At 44.7% G+C, this 25,000-nt stretch overlaps 1 protein-coding gene across 1 annotated transcript in view; it reads left to right on the plus strand.

The window, feature by feature from the left end:
- The window catches only part of syt7b (synaptotagmin VIIb), a 78,919-nt gene extending 59,801 nt beyond the window's left edge, over positions 1-19,118 (plus strand). The window contains exons 10-15 of the mRNA XM_072660047.1: positions 8,357-8,477; positions 10,122-10,389; positions 11,870-12,039; positions 13,384-13,498; positions 14,196-14,395; positions 14,825-19,118. Of these exons, the coding sequence (XP_072516148.1) occupies positions 8,357-8,477; positions 10,122-10,389; positions 11,870-12,039; positions 13,384-13,498; positions 14,196-14,395; positions 14,825-14,929 (979 nt within the window). The 3' untranslated portion in view covers positions 14,930-19,118. The remainder of the gene's footprint in view (positions 1-8,356; positions 8,478-10,121; positions 10,390-11,869; positions 12,040-13,383; positions 13,499-14,195; positions 14,396-14,824) is intronic.
- Positions 19,119-25,000: the final 5,882 nt, after the last annotated feature.

Raw genomic sequence — 25,000 nt, forward strand, 5'->3', positions numbered from 1 at the left:
CCAGAGCTTACGGTAGTGGGCGGGGTTTATGTAAATGTTGAGGGTGTAAATATAACCAGGCAAGACTGTGATGTAACAGTTTTGGGGTTTTAGAATCGACTTGTCTCACCGCCTGTTTTATGGCTCTGCTGTTGGGCGCCTCAGCAGACAAAGACGATGACGTCAGCAGCAGCCGGAGCCTGAGAGGGCACAACCGGCCATGATTTCTCCAGGTGGGTAGATAGATAGGCGCTCTCTCTCCCCTCACTCGTCATCTCATTGTGATGCTGGCCGGCACCTGATGTATCAGAGATGGGGGTCCAATGCTTTCGTCCGAACGTGTTGGCTGACTAGTGCTGCTGCATCGAGGCACTGGCCTCGATCTGTAGGGGTTTAAAGAGATTCATAGATTCATAGATTCTATAGAAATATCACTAAATGACGTATAATCCAGTATAACCAGTAAACATGTGTCAGTTATTGTGTCCAGAGCTGCTGCAGATGTTTGGCATCTGGAGACACCACGTTTGCTGTGTTTTTGTGCGAAGTGGTTTGAGAAACGGGTCCTAAAAATAGCTCCGACCTGAAGGTAGTGTTGATATCAGAGCAGTGCATGGCCACCGTCTCCCCGGCTGTGTCTCACATTCGATCACACGTCACTGTTAGTTAGCTGGACACCTGCCACTGCACGGCTCCGTTTAATTCCTATTCAATTACTTTCCACTGCCATTTAGAGATGGGCGGCAGCGCTCACACTCACACACACACACACACACACTCACATATATATACACACACACTGAGAGGAGGGAATCCTCAAAGGCTGTGGGATTATGTAACTGCTCTTTCTTAGCTTTTTTTATCCTCGGCGTGGTTCAGACTCGAGCAGCCGAGTGAGAGGGGCGTGAAGAAAGGTTGCAGAGAGAAGAAGATTTTGGTGCCGCCAATTAAATCTGATCTGATTCTGATTCTGATTCTTAATCCTATTCATTTAATCATTCATTTAAACACTCCCTTTACCTCCCATAGGGGACGGTCCTGCACTGCTGCCTGCCTCAAGGTCACAAAATCTGACCTTTAGAAGGACACAGATGTGCATCCACCATTAAAAATAAAATAAAGGTGCTTTGAGGGATGCCATAGGACAGGGTCGAATGTCCATAGAGGACAAACGAGCAATATAAATCCCATACATCTCACAAAGTACAAAGCACAGCTGTTCACCAAACTAATATGGATTAATACGCAATATGGACAAAAGTATTGGGACACCTGCCCATTCATTATTTCTTTTTTAATCAAGGGTATTAGAAAAAGAGCTGATCCTGCTTCTGTTGGAGTAACTGTCTCTACTGACCAGAGAAGAAGACTTTCTACTAGATTTTGGAGGAGGAGCGTTGGTGTGAGGATTTGATTACATTTAGCGGCAAGAGCGTTACTGAGGTCAGGATGTTGGATGATGATCATCACCCACCCTCATCATCCCCAACTCTTCCCAAAAGTATTGAATTCAACACCATCCATCACTCCAGAGAACACAGCTCTTCCACTGCTTCACAGCTCCTCAATGCTGGGGGGCTTTATATACACCCCTCTAGCCCACGCCTGGATGTGAGTCATGCATGGAGCCAATAGGGTCATTGTTTAGGTTTCTCTTCTTCAGAGAGTCCTATTCTATTGGCAGTACTAGACAAGCTGTTTATGTGCATTTGCACATCTGTGTCAGCAATGGGTGCAACTTAAAGTAGCTGAATGCATTCATTCGAAGGGGTGTCCGCAAACTTTTGGAATTAGGATAGGGCCGGTTTCCCAGAAAAGGATTAAGCCGTCTGAATTGTATTTTGATGATGATGATGATGATGATCTTGCCCCTTTCAGAAATGTAGTTGTCTGGTCTCGGTAGATGGTTATTTTTGCTCTTGGCTTTGTCTGGAGGGATTTCTGATTAATATAATATCCATAACAATCTGCTAAAGCCTGTTTCTCACTTCATTACCGCCTCTTCCTCACACGAAACATCAGAAACTAGACTCTTCTAATTTGCTACAAGGCGATCGCTCTCCTGGATGAAGTCAGTGAATGAGGAAGTGAAGTCAGGTAGCTCTGTGATGTTAATCCATGGGAACGGACTAATGGAGAGCTGCTAGGGAGTGTGAGATTACACTGTCTGATTTTCAAACGCTAATTGCAGTTCGAGCCTCAGTGCATGGCACAGCGTACTTCTCTTCAGTTCCTGGATTATCCCCCACTTTACCGACTCTGGGCCCTAATACTGTAGAATCCAGCGCACATGGCGACATCTCTGAGATGAAAAGCTCTACGGTGGCAGGAGCCATGCTTTGAGCAGTTCCATAGCTTTCTTGAGGGCTAAAACACAGCTCCAGTGGTGAAGTTCCCAATGGGAACAGGTTTTAGTCAATGCTTAAACTCAGTCTGGGTCTGGAAAACCGGCCCTGTCCGTTTAAACGTGTCTATAATCCCCTTCTAATTAGTGTTTCGGGCACACTGGTCCAGGCACAGGTGCTAAATTGCAGGCACACAGCAGTGTAATCTCCATAGAAAAACACTAGCAGTAAAATGGGACGCTCTGGAGAACACACATATGCCTTTGCTCAGCATGTGCAGTGCCCAACATCAGCTCGTGAGATGCACAGCTTTGGGCTGGGGTATAAAGTGTGGAGATGAAGCTCAGTTGAGGGATGGAGTACCATTCAGCATCTCATGGATCAGGAGGAGTTGCAACCCCGGATGGTCCATATTTTGCACCAGCCCAACACTTTGGACAACATGTGGGTTCCTGAGGGCTGCTTTAAGAAGCAGTATACGCCAACTGGAAACGCCAACTAACTAACTGGATGGGTTCTGGACATCCCTGAAGGCTGACAGTACGTCTGAGGGTGTTTTTCTGAGGAGCCGTGGCCGTACTGGTCCAGGAGAGAACAATCCATCACAAACTGGCCGACTCTGCTGCTTCACCCGTTCAGTCACAGCCAGGAATCGCCGGTTCGAGCTTTGTGACTCATGCGTAGATGTATAAACACGCCCCTGCAGTGTCACTCTCATCCTTCACACTCCTGCTTCTTTCCCTTCATGCCTCCCCTTTCGCCCCTTCCATTGCTCCGGGACTGCCTTCAGACATTAATCTTTCCTCTCTCTCCTCGGTGTCACTCTCCCTCTCTCGCTCTCTCACTCGCTCTCACTTTTCTCTGGATTGCTGTCACATCATTTCACCTCTTTTCTCCATTCTCTCACTCTATCTCTCTCTCTCTCCATCTCTCTCTCACTCTCGCCCCGCTCCTCATTCGTATCATCACATCTGTCACCTTGTCCTTCTTTTCTCACCCCCATTTTTTCTCCCCGGCACCCTCCGCCGAGTATGAGCACTGATGTGAGGCCGTATCTGAATGCGTTATGGACTCACAGCAATTAAGGTTCTGCCTGAGCGACGCCTGAGGAGAACCGCTCTTAATTCCATAAAGAACCATTATAAACGAAATGGACAAAAGTATTGGGACACCTGTTCATTTATTGTTTCTTACTACAATAAGGGGATTAAAACAGTTGATCCTGCTTGTGTTGGAGTAACTGTAAACTCGACTGTCCAGAGAAGAAGGAAGGCTTTCTACTAGATTGTGGCAGAGCATTGCTGTGAAGATTTGATTGTATTCAGCGACAAGGGCATTAGTGAGGTCAGGATGCTGGATGATGATGATCACCACCCCACCTCATCATCCCCAATTCATCAAAAGTACTGGATGGAGCTCCACCACCGTCATTCCAGAGAACACAGTTCCTCCACTGCTCCACAGCTCAATGCTGGGGGGCTTATATATACCCCTCTAGCCCACGGCTGGCATTAGACAACATGGCTATATCTGTGTTGTAGCCATGGCAACCGACGCCTGGTTCAATCACATACAAGTACACAAACACACCTATATTTGTATGTATGTGTGCTGCATAACTGAGCTTGACACAAATGCTAACACACACATACACACACACACACACACATACACATTATATGCATGAACACACACATACACACACACACACATTAAAGTTGCTTAGGGGCCATGTTTGTGTTTCTGTATGTAAACACAAGCATCTCATAGGCCAGCGCTAATTGACCTGCAGGGATCACAGTAAACACACACACACACAAACACACGCACACACACACCTACATATCATATACAAACAAACAGGCATGGCACAGTATAGAGAACATGGCAGGCAATTTAACAGACGATGGCAGAGAGAGAGAGAGAGAGAGAGAGAGACAGGTGGGCTCCAGGTGGGCATGGGCTCTGAGTGGGTTTGTACATCTGTTGTTGTAACTGGGACCCAGTTGGGCTTCCCAAATGGGCCCCATCGTTACAGCCCACCTTAATCCCACCTCTAATCTAGTCCCATATGCAGTTGTGAAGCCCAAATGGGGTCCATGTTCAACCCCTCCTGATCCCATCACTGACCCTGGTGGGCATCCGTGTGTGCGGGCAACGTGGAACCCAAGGACAAAACATGCTGGTTCCCAGTAAGGCTACCTGTACAGGTCCCACACAGACATGGGAAGTTGGGAAAGAGTGAGAAAGAGCGAGAGAGACCAATAGAGTAAGCGAGAGAGGTGGGGCGCGAGAGAGAGAGAGAGAGAGAGAGAGGAAGGAGGGAAAGAGATTGTCAGTTGTACGTCTCCTCGCCGGACCTCCGGGGGGCTTTTTTAGCTTGTTCATGCTAATTTCATTTTGATGCGCCTCAGAAATATGAAGTGTTTCTCCAGCCCCCCAAATCCCTGCTGCTCTTACACAAGCACTCTCGCCCAGAATAACACTCCCTCACCCGCACACACACACACACACACACACTTACACACTTACACACACACTCATACACACACACACACACACACACACACTTCACTTCACTCTACTCAGCTTCATAACAACACTTAGAATCACAAACAATGTAATACACTATCAGGACAAAAGTATTGGGACGCCTGCTCATTCATTGTTTCTTCTGAAATCAAGGGGAAGGAGGTGATCCTGCATTTGTTGGAGTACCTGTCTAAAAGGGAAGAAGACTTTCCACTAGATTGCTGTGAGGATTGCATTGATTGCCTGATTATCTGATGACAAGGTTATGATGAATAGGTTGTGGGTTCGATACCCAGGCTCAGCAAGCTGCCACTGTTGCCACACGGTCACAGTGTGTGTGTTTGCTCACCGGTGTGTGTGTTTCTGTGTGTTCACTGCACGGATGGGTTAAAGGCGGAGGCCGAATTCCATCTGGGTCCAACACTAACGGTGAAAACAGCTATCTTGTCTAAGGCAGACTGTAACGGCCATCCCTGGACACTCCGTTTCGTCCACTACTGCCTGACCTTAGCAGCAGCTCCTGCTCAGACGGGTCACTTAAGGCTCATATCATCTCCAAAGGTAGCCTTGGCTTTTGAAAATGGCACGATTGCATAATCATACTTTCACCCCGTGAGAAAGTTACGGCCGCGGTCACTCGCTGACCTCCGCCGCTGAACAAAGAGCAACATGGAGATTTTCGGTTTATTCATGCGCTGCTTTTTATTCCCATGCAAACCCGGATTTGGAGGCATGAATGCTGCTGAAACGTCGTCCTTCAGACGCAGAGAGAGAAAAGCACTCCCCTGGCCTCCTTCCTGTTGCTCAGTCCTGCGTGTGGAGGGCCCGATGGTGGAGGAAACGCTGGATATTTTCATAATTGATAGTGTAGAAGCACACATTACCCAGTGACTGCAGGCGCACATTTAAATATGCATATCTCAGTGGAACAGGGATACTGCACACACTCCACATCAGCACAGAGCCACAGAACACAGCAGAGCTTTAAAGAGCCAGTCTGGATGAAAAGTGCTGGCGTGGCAAACGATGAATGAAAATGAGCAATCACTAATTAGCTCAGTCTCATTAGCATAATGTTAATGCTAATCGATGCTAATTGTTGGACAGGAGCTTTTATTAGCCATTGTTAAGAAACATTTTAATTCGGCTTAAAAGCAAAGAATATTGCATGGACAAAAGTATTGGGACACCTACACATTACACCCACAGGAGCTTTTATGACCCTCCATTCTAACCCCATAGGCTGTATTAATATGGAGCTGGTCCCCCTTTGCTCTGAGCTCTACCAGCAGCAGCAGCAGGTCTGGAGCTCTGCTGCAGTTACTGAGTCAGTTGGAGGCTTTTCTGCACTCTGCTCTGAGCTCAGCACTCGGCCCTGACCCCGCTCTGTAACTTTACGTGGTCTGACAGACACTCGGTGGATACTGAGCTGCTCTCTGTGAGCTGTTCCTCCTAAACTTTTCCACTGTTCAATAATAACACCACTCACAGCTGATGGAGGAAGATCGAGGAGGGAAGGTCTAAATCTCACCAGCTGACTTGGTGTTGTAGTTGATGGTGCAGCGGTGTCTCCTATTACATACAGAACCACGCTGGAGTTCAGTGAGCTCTTCAGAACCTCCCGTTCTTTCACTGATGTGTGAAAGAAAGGCAGACTGCAGGACTAGAGGCTGGAGTTTATTCACCTGAATAATTTATTCAGCTGAATGGGACTGAATCAGACACCTGAACTCAGTAGCATACAAAAAGCACCCCAAGAGACTTTAATTAGGTCTCAGAGCTTAATTAGCTTGTTATGGCTAATTGTTGGGCTGTATGCAGTCATCGTGAGGAAGGTCAGTCACCCCTCAAACCTCGTCCCAACAATCAGCAGCAATGGGCTCCTCTAAGCAGCTGCCAGAGGCGGAGCACTGCTCTACTGTGCAGCGACTCTGACATTAATATGACCTTTGACATTCAGTGTCAGAACAGGGGGTTCCTGTGTTACTGTGTGTATATGTGTATGCACCCCTGGTATGTTTGCAAAAGACGGTATGTATTTACTAAATTAATATATATTTAGATAGATTGATATTTCATATGTTTTTTTTTATTAAAATGAAATAATATAATTGTATTTTTTATATATATTTTTTTTTTGTCAAACTATATTCCAATATTAGAAGTAATAAATTGGAAAATAATTAAATTAATTAAATAAAAATAATATTATAGTATAATAACATCATATAATAACAAGAATTCATTCTTTCTTTTATTAATTCTTTCTAATAATTTTTTAATCCCCATTTTTTCATTCAAGACACCAAATAAAAACAAATTTCAATGTAATTATAAAGTATAGATTGTTTGTAATGATACATTTTACACATAATTAAAATAAATTATAATATACTGATAAGATTATAGTATTATAGTGATGAAGTGATGAAGGTATGAAATATTAAACAGCGCAGGACTGTAGAACACGGCCCTGGAGTGAAATGCACCTGTGGAGCAGAAGGCAGTTTGTGCCGTAAGCTGCTGCAGAGAGAACGAGGCTGAAAGTGGGAGAGCGAGATGTGTTTCTGAGGGTTTCTCCAACAGCTGTGCTGGTCACACCAACCGCAGCGGGCCGGAGCGTGTCATCCTCATCATCATTATCCCACAGGAAATTGCTCTTTCTGGGATCCTCTGATGGAAACTACTTTCAGGACAGAATTGAACACGAGTCTACCAGAATGAGTAGTGTGCTTCAGTGTGTGTGTGTGTGTGTGTGTGTGTGTGTGTGTGTGTGACACCCGTCAGAAAGCATCTCCTTTGCCCTCATCTTCACACTGCTGCCCCCCTCCCCCCCCCCCCCCACCCATGCCAGGTAGACATGCTTTCTCGCAGACGGTTGCCGTGCCAACAGCCCATATTCCTGCTTCTTTACTGGTTTTCTCCCTGAGGAAAAACGTGCAAAAGTCAGGCGTCCGTCACCCCCCTCTGGCAGCTCCTCGTTACTGCAGCTGGAGAGATTTAGGAGCAGAGATTTACCCTCACATCTGCACAGAGTGTCCAGATTATTAGAAACATCCACTGTGAATATGCATTCATTGGCCAGTTTAGCAGAAACATCTACCCTACAGGTGTGCTTTACAGGTGTTCAGTTTTAATCCCCCGCCCCCCCATACCTCTCCCTCAAAGCTGCACCTTGCTGGTGGACAGTTGGAGACTGCAGCCCATCTGCTGATGTGCAGTGTGTGTATAAGTCGTCCTCCAGGTCTTCACCGGTGGTCGGTGTCTGACCACAGTGCCGCTCTTGGCCGGACGCTTCTGGTTGGCAGACTATTCCTGTCTCAGCGGAGACCCTGAGATGTGTGAAAACCCCAGCAGTGTGTTTGAAACATTTCCAAAACACTCTTATATCTAAACTGGTTCTCAATTTCTCTCATATGTTTTGGGCAGAGCATTCGCAGAAGAACAAGTTGACCCTCAGTGCCCTGTGCTGACCACACATCCCTCCGTTTCTCCCTCAGGGCGATTGGGAATAAACCCGGCAGCAGCCCCAAAGGCCAGACTCCAGATGAGAGCCGCCGCACAGACGCCAACTCCTCAGTCTCTGACCTGGCCAATTCCGTCACCAGCGACATGCTGATGGTAAGAGGATAAAGTGTGTGTGTGTGTGTGTGTGTGTATGAGAGAGAGTGGTAGTTTCATGTTATTGAAATTAATTACTCCAAACATTTGAATGGAGGTGCACATATGGGACTAATAAATACATTACGTATAGATATACATACATAAAAATATATGTGTGTGTGTGTGTGTGTGTGGTTGTGTGTGTGTAAAGTGGCCAGTTATGCTGTGGGACATATATATACATTTTTGGACCTATTGTTACATATTGTTAATGCTTATATATAATATAATAATTATACAAATAATGTATTATTACCTATGCTCTGTAATTATGATATATATATATATATATATGAAGAATGATATTTTCTATATATTTATAGATTCTGTATATATATATATATATATATATATATATATTATATTGTATTGTATATATTATACAAAATATATTCTGTGTATATATATTTTTTTTATTGTGGGTCATTTTATTTATATAAAACACATCTGACATTATTAACATTACAAATAGATACATGTAAATAATACATTATATACATTTCTTATATATATGTATATCTATATATATACTATATATAAAATAAATAGAATATATTATTGCATATGGTACTTACATATATATAATGAAAAATGGCTAATATTTTATAATACATATAGGATTTTTGGATATAGATACTTACATATATACATAATGCATACAGGTCCTGTCAATGTTCTGACAAGATCCCACATCTAATATGTGCGTGTCTTTCTCTGGTCTTCCCAGTTCGCCCATCCCTCTCGTTTTATGCTCCTCACCCACCGCTCTCAAGTTCAGCATTGTTTTGAGAGGGCATTAACTTTTAACCACGCTGTGCAGTAAATACGGGGTGTGTGTGGCACTCTCCTACACTCCAGTCGCTCACACACACAGAGCCGTGTCAAAGAGAGCTGGTTTCAGTGAGAGGACAGTAATTAGAGCTGGAACGCAGTGCTATGGGGGACTGCCTGTCATTATGTGGGTGGCAGGGCATTTTTCTTTTAAAAAACAGCCTCTGATGATGCCTAATGATGGTGCTTCCACTTTGAAAGGGTGCCAGAGGGCTGTGGAACTGAGACCTTGTGCTGCTCTTAGAGCCCAAGTTGGAGCCTCAGATCAGGGCTGAGATTTGTGGAATTTAGTGAATTTGACCCGGCACTGCTTCACACACAGAACACAGGGCTGGTCAGGCCGGCCAGGACACATCAGTATCAGTATCAGTACACAGTATCAGTACAGACAGGTGGCATGGACGTGTGGCGGGCCTTAAATTGGGGGCGTAAATTTGCTTTCATGCTGGTTGTGTAACTGTGCCGTTAAGATTGACATATGCAAATGGCCTCTGTTCTGATTGGCTGCTCAGTGTCTGGATTGGGTATTGTTTTAAAAGCAGTTCAGACATAAATGTACAGGACAAATGTCTGTTGTGTTGGTGGGCCTGTGCCGAGCCGCTGCAGCCTCAGCTTTCTGTTCTTGGCTGACAGAAGCTGACTGACCCGGCGTGGCTACAGATGTCATAGCCCATCCACCTCAAGGCTGGATGTGTGCATTCATAATATGCAGCCTTCAACCTCTCTCTCTCTCTCTCTCTCTCTCTCTCTCTCTCTACCGTTCTCTCTCAGTTATCTCCTGGTTCTGAAGAGGAAGAACATGAAGGCCCAGTGTGTGAGAAGCTTGGGCGGATCCAGTTCAGTGTGGGCTACAGCTTCCAGGACTCCACCCTCACCGTGAAAATACTCAAAGGCCAAGACCTCCCGGCCAAAGATTTCTCTGGAACCTCAGATCCATTTGTCAAAATCTACCTTCTGCCAGATAAGAAGCACAAGCTGGAGACCAAGGTCAAGAGGAAGAACCTCAACCCTCACTGGAATGAAACCTTTCTGTTTGAAGGTGAGGCTTCCAAGCATTTGAGAGGAGCATTTGAACCGTTTTGGATTTTTGAATATTTCAATTTACAGACATATGCTACCGAAATTTTATAGTGATATTAATAAACCATTAACCTCTAAGTGCAGCATGAGCATATACATACCTCTGCGGCCTTTTCTGTACAGCCCCCAAAATCCACAAGCAAGCAGTTTTAGCCCCTCCTATCAAGATACATCACCAGAAGGGGGTTTCCTAGTCTGTCCAGAGCAGCATGTAGACAATAGGCGCACATCATATATCATATATCATATATTATAGTCAAGTCAAATTCATTTGTGTAGCTTTTTACAGCTGTTGTTGTCTCAAAGCAGCTTTACATAATTAGTAATTAATAAAAGACAGAAAAAAAAGAAATAACGTAAGAAGACATGAAGGATCAAAGACCAGTGAGCAGCCAACAGCGACAGTGGCAAGGAGAAGCTCCCTCAGGGCTGGAGGAAGAAACCTCGGGAAGAACCAAGACTCACAAGGGGACCCGACCCGTCCTCCTCTGATGAGAACTATTTATTAATTATTGATAAAAGTTACCAAACCATCTATACTGCTCTGATCATAATCATAATATATTAATAATTAATGCTGTAGATAGTTAATAGTGGTGATATTAACAGTGCAGATAGTCAAAAGTCCATTTAGGTTTAACATGGTCATTAGACAGGTAGCATTGGTAGGAGGGTGAGCTGCTGGTCTGGTATGGGTGGTGGTGGGTGGGGGGCCTGCTGGTTGTACTGGTAGGTGGCAGCTGGTCTGACGCAGGTAGAGGGGACATCAGCGGGCAATCTTCCAGCAGGTCGGGCTGGGTGGCCATTTACTCGGAGAAGGGAAAAGCGAGAGATCATAGAACATCATTCAATATATCATTTAGTCTGTTTATATATATATATATATAGTGGCAGTAAGGAGGTGGGGACAAGGGGACACTCCCTCCCACAGCAGTGTATGTGACCAATTGACCTCCAGGTGGAGGCTCAAAAGGGCTCAGTTTGGGGGCTCTGAGTGGCTCAGTGGTCTAATGTGCTACCACTATGGTTCGATGGTCGCGAGCATTGCTAGTGCTTGGGGGAGCTATGAGTGGGAGGGGTAATTGGCAGTACCAAATTGGTTGAAAAGGGGAAGGGGAAGTTTGGGGGGACTGAAGGAACTGGACCCTGGTAGTAGTGCCCTTAGAGCCCAGTGGCTTGTATATTAAGGTTTAGTTTGGGTGTTGGTGATGGGACTTGTGCACATTTTTAGGCACTTTGGGGTTATTCCCGGATCACAGTTCCTCAGTCACGCGTAAAATGTCTATTTGTTTTTATTAATTATGTATTTCAATTTTCCATATTTGACCGTTTTTCAGCTTTGTGAGCTGACCTAGGCCATCTGAAGGCTGTATTTTGCACATGAATAGCTGCTAATCTCTCTCTCTCTCTCTCTCTCTCTCTCTCTCTCTGACTCTCAGGTTTCCCCTATGAGAAGGTAGTGCAGCGTACTCTGTACCTGCAGGTGCTGGACTACGACCGCTTCAGTAGGAACGACCCAATAGGAGAGGTTTCCATCCCCTTAAACAAAATCGACCTGGCTCACATGCAGACCTTCTGGAAGGAGCTAAAACCATGCAGCGACGGCAGCGTGAGTGACGCTCTGAGTGTGTGTGTGTGAGTGTGTGTGTGTGTATAATGTAGATTATGGCTACAGACTAATATACACTAATGAATATTAGAGTGTGGTTCTAATGACCAGTGATCAGGAAGAGGTGGGGTCGGGACACCATAACGATCAGAACCTGGTGCTGCCGGCTGTGATAGGAAAAAGAGCGCTGGCTTGTAAAAGCAGTGCGAGCGAGGCTGGATGGGGCCGCGGAGTCGAGGATAATTACTTAATTGTGCTTTGTATGGAGGGGAGCATGTGGTGCTTTTCAGACCTCGTGTAATGGCATTCAAGCTGCGTGCTGTCACCAATCTCAGCCTTACACAACGGAACAACAGGCAGACAAGTGAGCCATTAGCCGGTACAGTCGCACTCTTCTCAGGTTAATATTCACCTGTGGAGCGGTGTAATGGGTCTCACACTGCGCTGTGAGTGCTGAAGTGAAGGATTCTGGGCTTTGTAACCTGCGCTGATGGTCGAATATAGAAACACGTCAGAGGCGCTGTAGTCAAAACATTGTGCCTTAGCTGCCCAGCGCCGAGTGTGGGCTGGATGGGTATAAAGCCTCTTGGGAGTGATGATGGAGTCAACCATCCAACATCAGTACCTGACCCCACTGATGCCCTCATTAGGCTGAATGCAATTAAATCCTCCTCACAGCATGAGTGGGGGTTCGGGGGGGGAGTTTGGCGTTAAACGCTTGGTTCTAGATAAGCTCCCCCAGCAGTCAGAGCTGGAGTTCTACAGTGGAGGTTCTAGATAAGCTCCCCCAGCAGTCAGAGCTGTGGTTCTACAGTGGAGGAGAAGGGAAGCAGACGTCTGAAGCTCTAATAATAAAAGCTCCTCACAGAAAGTTCTTCACCTAATGGTGATGAAGACGCTGCCTGATGCCTGAGACACGGTTCTACCAGAGTTCTGAGAAGAGTTCGGCTCTAGAACCTGCTTTTAAAATCAGATCATTAAAATGATGGAGGGATACATGCTGCAGGGTGTAGTGCGGCTACAGAAAGTAGTCCCTAAAGAAAACTGCATTAGTTCAGATTCTCTATTCACTATTTTACCTTCATCATCATCATCATCACTCCATATAAAACTCAGAAGACTCGTGTTGTAGCTTCACTGTTGGGTTTGGATAGGAGATAAATTATGGGCTGTATCTGTGTTGTAGTCATGGCGACCGACACCTGCTTCCATTCACCTCCACTGTACAGAGATCAGAGTTTGTAAAAATCAGTGGAATTCTTCTTCATCTGTGAGCCTTTAAGCACCGGTTTGCTGAACTGTATGTGTGTGTGTCTGTGTGTGTGTGTGTGTGTGTGTGTGTAGGGGAGTCGAGGTGATCTGCTGGTGTCTCTGTGTTATAATCCCACGGCTAACATCATCACTGTGAACATCATAAAGGCGCGCAATCTCAAAGCCATGGACATCGGCGGCACCTCAGGTACGGACGCTAGTAAGGAGCTGCAGAGCTGACTGGCTAAGACGTGAGATGTGTGGACTCGCTGTGCTTTGATGTAATGATATAATTGAAGGGTTCTGAGGCGTTGTAATTGAGCACACGCCTGCTGGAACAGGGACAGCTGCACAGACAGCTGCATTACAGGTGCTCCAGAACATCAGCTAAGGTCCCCAGCTTCTGCTAACGGTGCTGCTTCTCTGCTCATACCACCACATGACATTCACAGCCAGTGTCGTATCTAGAGCCTCCAGAAGGCCTGGAGTGATGTTGATTGTCTAGTCTCTGCAGATACAATAGGACTCCCTGGAGCAGATCACCATCATGACTCTATTGGCACCATGCTGTCTAATGCCAGGAGTGGGCTAGAGGGGTATAAAGCCCCCCAGCATTGAGGAGCTGTGGAGCAGTGAAAGAACTGTGCTCTCTGGAATGATGGTGGTGGAGCTCCATCCAGTACTTTTGGGATGATGAGGTGGGGTGGTGATCATCCAACATCCTGACCTCACCAACACTCTTGTTGCTGAATGCAATCTAATTCTCACAGCAATGCCCCTCCAAAGTCTAGTAGAAATCTAGTCTTCCCTGGACAGTAGAGACAGTTAGTCCAAAAAAAGCAGAAAACAACAATGACTGAGCAGGTGTCCCAATACTTTTGTCCATAAACCTATGTGCTTTATAGACCCCTATGTGAAAGTGTGGCTGATGCACAAAGACAAGCGGGTGGAGAAGAAAAAGACAGTGGTGATGAAGAGGTGTCTGAACCCCGTCTTCAACGAGTCCTTTCCCTTCGACGTCCCTGCTCATGTCCTCCGGGAAACCACCATCGTCATCACAGTCATGGACAAGGACAGACTGAGCCGCAACGATGTCATAGGCAAGGTACGGTGGACGGGAACGTCTCTAAAATTCTCTATTTCACTTTCATATGATCCACACGCTCATTCTGACAGACTGTAATACACTACAGGAAGCGTAGGGGGCGCTCTATAATGCTCTATAATGTTCATATGATCCACACGCTCATTCTGACAGACTGTAATATACTACAGGAAGCGTAGGGGGCGCTCTATAATGCTCTATAATGTTCATATGATCCACACGCTCATTCTGACAGACTGTAATATACTACAGGAAGCATAGGGGGCGCTCTATAATGCTCTATAATGTTCATATGATCCACACGCTCAGTCTGACAGACTGTAATACACTACAGGAAGTGTAGGGGGCGGTATATATAGTATTAGTATAGTTATTTATATTTAAATTATTAATTTTACTGTATATTTTTCCACTCTCTCTCTCTACTAGATCTATCTCTCATGGAAGAGCGGCCCAGCAGAGGTAAAACACTGGAAGGATATGATGGGCCATCCTCGCACTGCCGTCGCCCAATGGCACGCCCTCAAAGCTTAAAGGTCCTGCCCCTTTCCCCGCCCCCGAGAGGAGAAAATCAAGGCCCTGTTTATATGCACAAGATTGAACACGGGTACCAAAAGCCATCCAACACTCTCTCTCTCTCTCTCTCTCTCTCTCTCTCTATCTTTACACTCCACAGAGGGGCTGTGGAGGTCCCCGTTTTCTGTTCGTCCACTTTTCTCGTTTTCCACTCCTGCCGAGACCTCCCACGCCCCACTTTTCTTCCTTTCACCAAAAAGAGGCTAAGCACTGCCAAGATTTTTAAGATCCTGTGTAGTTCCGAGGAAAACAGGCTCGTCTACCTTGAGATCTCGACTGCTTGGGTGTTCTGGGAACAGCCTGACGACCAAACAGGGTGACTGCCACTATATCAAACCTCCTACAACTAAACGGCTGGAAAGAAAAAATAAATGCCCTCCTAAATAACCCCCCTCTGACCTTCTACTGCCATGGGTTTCATATCCGTTCCTTCATGTTCGCCCTTTTTCCTTTTAATAATTCTAAAAAAAAAAACCTACAGAAAAGATCCGGAAGGATCCGATCGCAGTGCAATACGTGACGGAGGGAGAGACGAACTTCTCTACGTGAACTTTTTTCCTCATCTCTGGCTGTTTTTTTTTTTTTTCCTGGCACAAAAGTGCAGAAACCCCTCTTTGCTGGAACCCCCCCTCCTCCCTCCCCGTCGTCTGTATGTACCGTGGGTGCCGTGATGTGACTGAAAAACAAACAAAAAAAATGATCGTTCCAAGACAAAAAAAATATGGAGAAATAATAAAGACTCACTTTATCAGACTGGATCAAAGCAGTTCAGAGAGTTCAAAGGGTTTAGGAGGAAACGCGAGAGATGCTAAACATTCCAATAATCCGGTAAAGATCAGGCCCGGCAGACGTGCTATAGGAGCTGTCATTACTGTCGTCCTTCATCGCTTTCCTTTCAAAGTCAAACGGAGAGGGCCAATCAGAAGTGGTCTTCCAGAGTGGAGAGGGTGTTTTGGTGGGTGTGTGCTTGTGTGTATTTGTGTACACATGTGTGTGTGTGTGTGTCTGTGTATATGTGGGCTGCACAATATATACAAAGTCCTGTATTGGGATTATGTTGCTCTGTACTGCAGCAGAGCAGGATTTTAATGAAGCTCTAAAGATGGGGTCCAAGATTAGCCTGCAGTATCGGTATCACTACACTTTAGGAACCACCTTAAAATAAGTGCCCCCTTATAAAAAACCCACTCGTTCAAAACTCCGCCTAGCACTATTACTGCTCTCCTCAGATACATGTGAAGCCATACACCTACCTACCTGGGTCCCTAGCTCCACCACACCTGTGCTAACAGATGCCTGTGCCGGCCAAGAGTGATCAAGGTAGAGAGCGCCATCTACCCACCCGCAAAGAGAGCCCTGCCTGTGGTGCTCTCTCAGGCTCCAGCTACTGATGGCAATGCAGCAGATCCTTAAAGTCCTGTAAGTTGTGAGGTGGACGGGGCCTCCATGAGCATTAGTGCGCCTTGAGCACCCATGACCCTGTCCCTTAGAGCACTTTTGGTAGGTACTGACCCCTGCATACCAGGAGAGAACATCCGACAAGACCTGCTTGCTGATGTTTTGGAGATGTTCTGACCCAGTCGTTATCTAGAACATCACAGTTTGGTTCTTGTCACAGTGTCTCAGATTCTTACGCTAAAAAGAATTCCACTTTTGTTAAAAATCAAAGAACCTGTTCAAACCTGTTGGACGGTTAAATGATTCTTTGCTTTGGTGGAAAGTTCTATTTTGAGGATGTTCTATAGGGAACCTTTAAAATTTGATGGGAAGTTCTAGTTTTGGTGGTTCTGTATGGAGCAGCAAACGGAGTTCTACTGTCGTTACAAGCTGCAGAACCTTTTAAATGATTAAAAGTTATTTGTATTGGTGGAAAGTCCTATTTTTGTGGAAAGTTCTAAATCCAATAGTCATAGAACCCCTTTTCAGTACTACATAGAACCCTTTTCGCTCTTAGGGCCCTAAGATTTCTCTCTCAAAGACGGTGATGTACTGTGCAGCCCTGCCGCACCTCTTCTATACATTAAACAGTAGAAGCCCTGCGCCACCTGTTTATCTTGGACCCACATTGTTCTCTTAAGTGGAACACAGCGACACTGCCAGCGGGGGGCCGACCTCGGCCTGAACGCTTTCCATTCACTTTCCGAAGTAGTTGAGAGAGCAGCGCTCCTGCTGAGAGAGAGGCAAGCCAGAGGAGAAGCTGAACATGTGACGAGTAAGTCGTGTGTACCTGTGTATGGAAGTTCACGTGTGTCCTCGTGTTCCTGTGTGTCTGAATGCCTTATGATGTACACTGGGTGTGTGTGTGAGTGTGTGTGTGTTTGGGGGGGTGGTGGGTCGATAAATGTGTGATAACTGTGTTTTCAGTATTTCTGTAACAGAGAGAGATTTCAGTGATGCTCCAGTAGACACCATAACTCCCCAGCCTGGGGCTCACATGGGTGGAACGTGGGCTAGGTGGGTTCTGAGTGGGTGTGTACATCTGTAGGGCTTCCCAAATGGGCCTCATTGTTACAGCCCCCTAATCTCACCGGGGTCCCATCAAGGCCCTGTATCCAGTGTACAACCCAGATAGGGCCCAAGTTTAACCCCTGTTGGTCCCATCATTGACCCTGGGGATGCCCCTAGGGTCATTCTTATTTCTGTATGTGGGGCCTTCATGGAGCCCGAGGACAAATTGTCCTGATTCCCAGTTTGGCTTCCCACATTGTCCTTATCGTTCGGCTCAGCTTCATCTCACATGGGTCCCATCTAGGCCCTGTATGCAGTGTAAAACCCAGATGGGGCCCATGTTTAACCCCTCCTGGTCCCATCACTGACCCTGGTGGGCATCCATATGTGGGGTCAATATGGAACCCAGAGGACAAAACCTTCTGCTTCCCAGTAGGGTCCAGTCATATGGGCATGTTATCTGGGACAGTTTTCTGTTCTTTTGAGGCTTGTGTGTGTGTGTGTGTGTGTGTGTGTGTGGTTGTGTGTGTGTGATCATGTTGTCCTGTGTGTCATTTCAGAATATGTCATTTTTGTTGCCCCTCGTTTTCATTCATGTCTGTTAAACACCACCTACGTCACATGTCACACTATATGTCCAAATGTTTGTGGACACCCCTTCTAATGAATGCATTCAGCTAATTTAAATGCACACACATGCTTGTCTAGTCCCTGTAGAGAAGTACTGCCAATAGAATAGGACTCTTTGGAACAGATAGTAAACATGACTCTATCGGCTCCATGCTGCCTAATGCCAGGTGTGGGCTAGTAGAGGGGTGTAAAGCCCCCCAGCATTGAGCTGTGGAGCAGTGAAAGAACTGTGTTCTCTGGAGCTCCATCCCATACTTTTGGATGGGATGAGTTGGGAATGAGGTGGGGTGGTGAATGCAATCAAATCCTCACAGCAATGCTCCTCCTCCAAAATCTAGTAGAAAGTCTTCTTCTCTGGACAGTAGAGACAGTTACTCCAACAGAAGCAGGATCAGTGCTTTTTTAATGAATGGCCATGTGTCCCAATACTTTTGTCCATATAGTGTATATTCATCATTGTGTTGAACATGAAGTAAAATCTCACTGTTATTAAAGGGAAAGTCCAGCGTATTTTAATCGGATCTCTATCTGTTACCTCTGTATCGCACCACCCGTTTCCACATACAGTCGTTTCAGTGCGCTTCTGTAAACCTTCACATAGAATAGAATTCAATGGGCAGCTGCTAAATCCAGGGCATAAACACTTGGAATACATCACTATCAGATTTCCAGTTCTAAGAACATTAACATCCAGTATGAAATTCCTTAAGTGCCCTTAAAATATCCAGTATGAAGTTCTAATAACTTTAATATCCGGTATGAAGCTCTAATAACATTAATATCCAGTATGAAGCTCTAATAACTTTAATATCCGGTATGAAGTTCTAATAACTTTAATATCCGGTATGAAGTTCTAATAACATTAATATCCAGTATGAAGCTCTAATAACATTAATATCCAGTATGAAGTTCTAATGAGATTAATATCCAGTATGAAGCTCTAATAACATTAATATCCAGTATGAAGCTCTAATGACATTAATATCCAGTATGAAGCTCTAATAATATTAATATCCAGTATGAAGTTTTAATAACATTAATATCCAGTATGAAGTTCTAATGACATTAATATCCAGTATGAAGCTCTAATGACATTAATATCCAGTATGAAGCTCTAATAACATTAATATCCAGTATGAAGTTCTAATGACATTAATATCCAGTATGAAGCTCTAATAACATTAATATCCAGTATGAAGTTCTAATGACATTAATATCCAGTATGAAGCTCTAATAACATTAATATCCGGTATGAAGTTCTAATACCATTAATATCCAGTATGAAGTTCTAACAGCATTAATATCCAGTATGAATATTTCAAAAGCGATTAAATCTCAAATCCAATAACATAATAATAAGCAATTAAAGAAACTCACTACCAGGTCATTTTAATTATTAATAATAGGTCACCACATTGTGTTGCTTATCATTTTATCATTTCTTACTGTTCTCAGAATACTTGAAATATTGATTACATTAAACTCAGTTCAGTGTGGGTTGTCAAAATGTAAATGTATAAAAGTTATTAATTACCATAAAAACTTAACTAATAGTAATTAATCACCAATAAACACATATTTCAGTAAGATGTTTACTGAATGGGTTCAGCAGCTGCCCATCGGCTTCTATTCGACCCGTGTTAGACGTCAGAGGGTTGTCTGTTCTCTGCTCTTCCCTAAGTTCAGGTAAATGAGTGTCTGCTGTCTGTGGGTTGCGACTGTTCGCTGCAGACGTAGCAGAGTAAACATGTCGGTGCCACACGACTGCAGACGGCTTTAAGGTCGTGACCTTTCCTCAAAGTTATCGTCTGCACTTCTAATAAAGACACTTTCTGAAAAAGCAATACTGACACACAATGATTGTGAAGTTTCTGAGGCAAATAAGAAAGAATAAGGACACACACACACACACACAAACACACATACGCTCACACACACACATGCTCGGTGTGTTTAGAGTATCTAAAACACTGCGCTGACTCGCTGCCCTGTGTGCTGTGATGCTGCGAGTGCCAGACAGGACGGGTGAGATGCAGACATTAGATTTGCGTCTCTGCCAGACGTCAGCGGCGACCTCCTGACCCTAACAAGCTCTGACAAGCGCACCCTCGCAGATACACACACACACACACACACACTCTCACACACACAGCAAAGTGCTTAAAGGACAAAAACACACCAAAGTGAACACAAGGCCAAAAATACGGAGAGAGAGAGAAGCGCAGAAAATCACACAGTTACAAAATACAATAATAGCGTCAACAACTGCAGTCTGAATTATGATCATAATATACATAACGATGATGAAGGTGGTGATGATGATGATGATGACGATACATAATTATTTCTAATACCAGTAATATTAAATAATGTTTTATTATGATGTGATGATTTGTACTATAGCTGTGAAGCCTGCTTTCTGTACTGCTGTGCAGAAACCCAGTATGTGTTTCCAGTATGTATTGTTTATCATTTTTACTGAAATTTTACATGCACCACTGATAACAGTGATACTTTTAACTTCAAATCTTATGATAATAATAACTATATATAGACACTGATAAGCCATAACATTAAAACCACCTGCCTAACAGCTCTGACCCCTTGAGGCATGGACTCCACAAGACCTCTAAAGGTGTCCTGCTGTGGTGTCTGGCACCAAGACTAATGTTAGCAGCAGATCCTTTAAGTCCTGTAAGAGGTGAGGTGGGACCTCTATGAGCATCAGTGTCCTTGAACCTGTTACTGGTTCACCGGATGTCCTTCCTTAGAGCACTTTTGGTGGAACCCCCCACAAGGCCTGCCTGATGTTTTAGATTTCTGACCCAGTCGTCTAGACACTTTTTATTCACTTCACCTGGTGGTTCTAATGTTATGACTGATCACTATATCTATCTGTAACTATAACTATATATATATATATATATATATATATATATATATATATATATATATATATATATATATATATATCCATAATGGGAATGGCAGCCATTCTTTATTTTTTAATCCCTGGACATTTAGGCCTTGACCGATGACGTGTGTTGTGAGCGATGCCTCGTGGCAGTGGAGGGTGCTAACGCGCTGAGCTGAGAGTGTGAGAGTAAATAAGAAACTCCAGACAACTCCGACTGCAGTGTGCAGTGTGAGCCCCCTGCAGGTGAACGGGCAGCTAACGGGAGGATCTGTCTGTGCTAATTTCATTTGAATTTTGGGTTTGGGTCATTTTCTCCTGCCCGTTTTGTTCTAAAGCTGTGGTCTATATGTCCTGACCTTCTGACCTTTTGAAACAACCAGCATTTAAATGGGCGTGTGTGTGTATGGGCGTGTATGAATGTGTGTGTGTGTGTGTGTGTGTGTGTTCTTAAAGCCAGTAAAGATGTTTTAATGTGAAAAGATGGACTTAAAGTTAATAGATATATCAGTGGACATGGTGACGGCCATGCTTCCCAGTTTGTATGTATGTGTGTGTGTGTTAACATGAAGTGCTGTTTTAATGATGAAGCCCATCCTCTTCTCTAGGTTCCCCTTATCGCACCTGCAGTTTGTGATGTGCACAATATAATTTGACCTGTTGATGATTTATTTTGGCATATCTGTACAGTGTATATAAATATAAATGTGTATATAAAAGAGGAAACCAGCATACGCCTCTGTGGTGTTCATTCAACCTCCTAATTATTACAGTTATGTTGTTATTGCATTATATTTGCTTGCTCACACTGTCTGGCCACTTTATGAGAAACACCAACCTCATAACTCCACCAATGAGCCATAACATTATAAGCCTACCCATGTGGGGCCTCTGTATGGGTATTGTCCATGGGTTTCATGTTGACCCCACATATGGATGCCCACCAGGACCAGGAAAGGTTAAACATGGGCCCCATATGGGTTAGACACTCCACATGGCTCCTAGATGGGACCCCATGTGAGATTAGGGTGGGCCGTTGTAGGAGACATTTGACAGGGGTTAACATGGGCACTCTGACCAGTCTGCAGCTATGCAGCCTCAAACACAGTAGGGGGCGCTGCAGCACTGTGTGCTGTCACACGTTCCTCCTCCTATAACCATCATTAGGCATCTCTGTTCTTGTGCCACAGTAGTAACAGAGGGGCTACAGTCTGTAACTGTACCCCTACAGAGTGCACCTTTATAATGTGTATATATAGGTGTTTCCGATAAAATGACCACGTTGTTTTGGATGCTGGAGCTCACATTCTTGTTCACACACACGTTTAGCAGTAAGGCTGTGTGTGTGCTTTATCTCTGTGACCTCACAGTGCTTTAATGGGAAGCTTATTCGTCATTGTCAGTGAGATCCTGAGAGCTGAGGAAGAGGAGGAGGAGGAGGAGGCAGCATTGCCTCATCACAGACGCTGCTGGGAGGCGAGGGCTTGCTGTGATCTACAGGCTGACCTGAACTCTCCTCCTCTGCAGCTGCCCGGTCATCTGAGGACATTCCCTAACTTAAACAGCTCACCTAAAATAGACTGTCCCTGTAAGACTGGTTTATGTAAATGAGCTCCATTCTGGTTGGTTCTAATAAGAAAACCATAATAAAGTGATCAATTACATACAAACATGGCCAGTGAGTGGAAGCACAAGGTAGGTGTTTCTAATAAAGTGGCCAGTGAGTGGAAGCACAAGGTAGGTGTTTCTAATAAAGTGGCCAGTGAGTGGAAGCACAAGGTAGGTGTTTCTGATAAAGTGGCCAGTGAGTGGAAGCACAAGGTAGGTGTTTCTAATAAAGTGGCCAGTGAGTGAAAGCACAAGGTAGGTGTTTCTAATAAAGTGGCCAGTGAGTGAAAGCACAAGGTAGGGGTTTCTAATAAAGTGGCCAGTGAGTGAAAGCACAAGGTAGGGGTTTCTAATAAAGTGGCCAGTGAGTGAAAGCACAAGGTAGGTGTTTCTGATAAAGTGGCCGGTGAGTGGAAGCACAACATAGGTGTTTCTAATAAAGTGGCCGGTGAGTGGAAGCACAAGGTAGGGGTTTCTAATAAAGTGGCCAGTGAGTGGAAGCACAAGGTAGGTGTTTCTAATAAAGTGGCCAGTGAGCGGAAGCACAAGGTAGGTGTTTCTAATAAAGTGGCCGGTGAGCGGAAGCACAAGGTAGGGGTTTCTAATAAAGTGGCCAGTGAGTGAAAGCACAAGGTAGGGGTTTCTAATAAAGTGGCCAGCGAGTGAAAGCACAAGGTAGGGGTTTCTAATGAAGTGGCCAGTGAGTGAAAGCACAAGGTAGGTGTTTCTAATAAAGTGGCCAGTGAGTGGAAGCACTATAGTGGCTAATATGTAGATCCACCCCTTGACCAGAGCCACTGGAGAGAGAGGGAGAGAGGGACAGTAGGGCAATGGATGAAGTGTATGGTTGTCACGACACACATATACACACACTCTGTGCACATACACATACACACACTCACGGCGAGCCGGAGGATGACAGGAACATGTCAGAGGGAAATGAGAGAGTGAGTGGGTGAGCGTGGGCGAGCAAGAGAAACACACACCAAACAGGCTGCAGGCCAGGCATCAATATGCAGTTCAATTTACACCATAAACACACACAAAGAGTTTAACACACTTAACACACATACACACACACACTCACTTCGTTAAATATCAATATTTATATAATCACTAATTACCCTAAACAGACTGAAACGCCACAATCTGAACACTAAACTGTACCGCTGAGTCTAACACAGCTACCGCCTCCTGCCTTAGTCCACTAATAAACAAGCCATTCTGATTCCATCTGTGCTCTTCTAATCAGCATAGCAATAACCTATCAATCACTTATCAATAAGTTATCAATAACATACCAATATTAATTACTGATCAACAACACTGACCACACTTTTATGTGTTTGTCTTTTCCCTATGTTGTTAGATCATTGTGTGTGTGTGTGTGTGTGTGTGTGTGTGTGTGTGTGTGTGTGTGATGGGGGTGTGGTCGGTCTGATCTCTACAGAGACAGATGGTGGAGAGGTCAGAGAGATCGCACGGTGGGTCTCTGCGCTATTTAAAGCTGTGTCTCACCTGTGGGCCAGGTATCACACTGCTCCCCTCAGAGGTCTGCCTGCAGTGTAGAGATCTGCAATCTGATTGGCTGAACGCGTCTGAATCTGCTGTAGTTGGGAAGAACTACAAGGTAGGTGTTTCTGATAAAGTGGCCAGTGAGCAAAAGCACAAGGTAGGGGTTTCTGATAAACTGACCAATGAGTGAAAGCACAAGGTAAGGGTTTCTAATAAAGTGGCCAGTGGGTGAACTGATGTCCAGTCTTTAGAATTCAGCAGGAGGGGAGTTTCTATGTTTTACAGCTTTATTGAGTATTCAGAAAGCTCGGCTGTCTGTCTGAGGCCTGAAGTTAATAAAATGGGTTTGTAATGTACCAGATATTGTTCTAATATTTCAAAAGGACAGGAGGCAGCAGGCTGGCTGTGTGGCTGTGTTGCCCCCTGGAGGACCGTGATTAATAATGCAGCTCACCTTTCATTTCCCCCCTTGAATCGTTTTGATAAATATGTAATACAATATTTAATATTTTCACCACTTGAAAGTTACTGACTTGCTGTTTATCAGATGATGCTGGAATTCACTGCATTCGTTTTTCATAAGGCTTTTAAAATTGAAAATTGTAGTTTGTCCTCCTTGCTAGATTGTGAGTCTAATTCTTGCTGGTGGTGAGTGATGATGTACTGATACACTGTCGGCCGCAGCCACTAATATCCAGGGTTTTAAATGGGAAATCCACCAATTTTTCAAATCCTCCTAATTAAATTCTGACACAGTCATTTCGAGTAGTCTGGTGTGAAGTGGCCCATTGTAGAATGTTAACAGCAGGTTTTTGGGGTGTTTTGGCTTTTTTATGCCAAATTTGCATCAAAGGGGCACAAACATCCTCATAATACCCCTATTAGGTGTGTCCACAAACCTTTGGACATAGGGT

This window comes from Salminus brasiliensis, chromosome 17 (genome assembly GCF_030463535.1).
Source record: "Salminus brasiliensis chromosome 17, fSalBra1.hap2, whole genome shotgun sequence".
NCBI classification, from domain to species: Eukaryota; Metazoa; Chordata; class Actinopteri; order Characiformes; family Bryconidae; genus Salminus; species Salminus brasiliensis.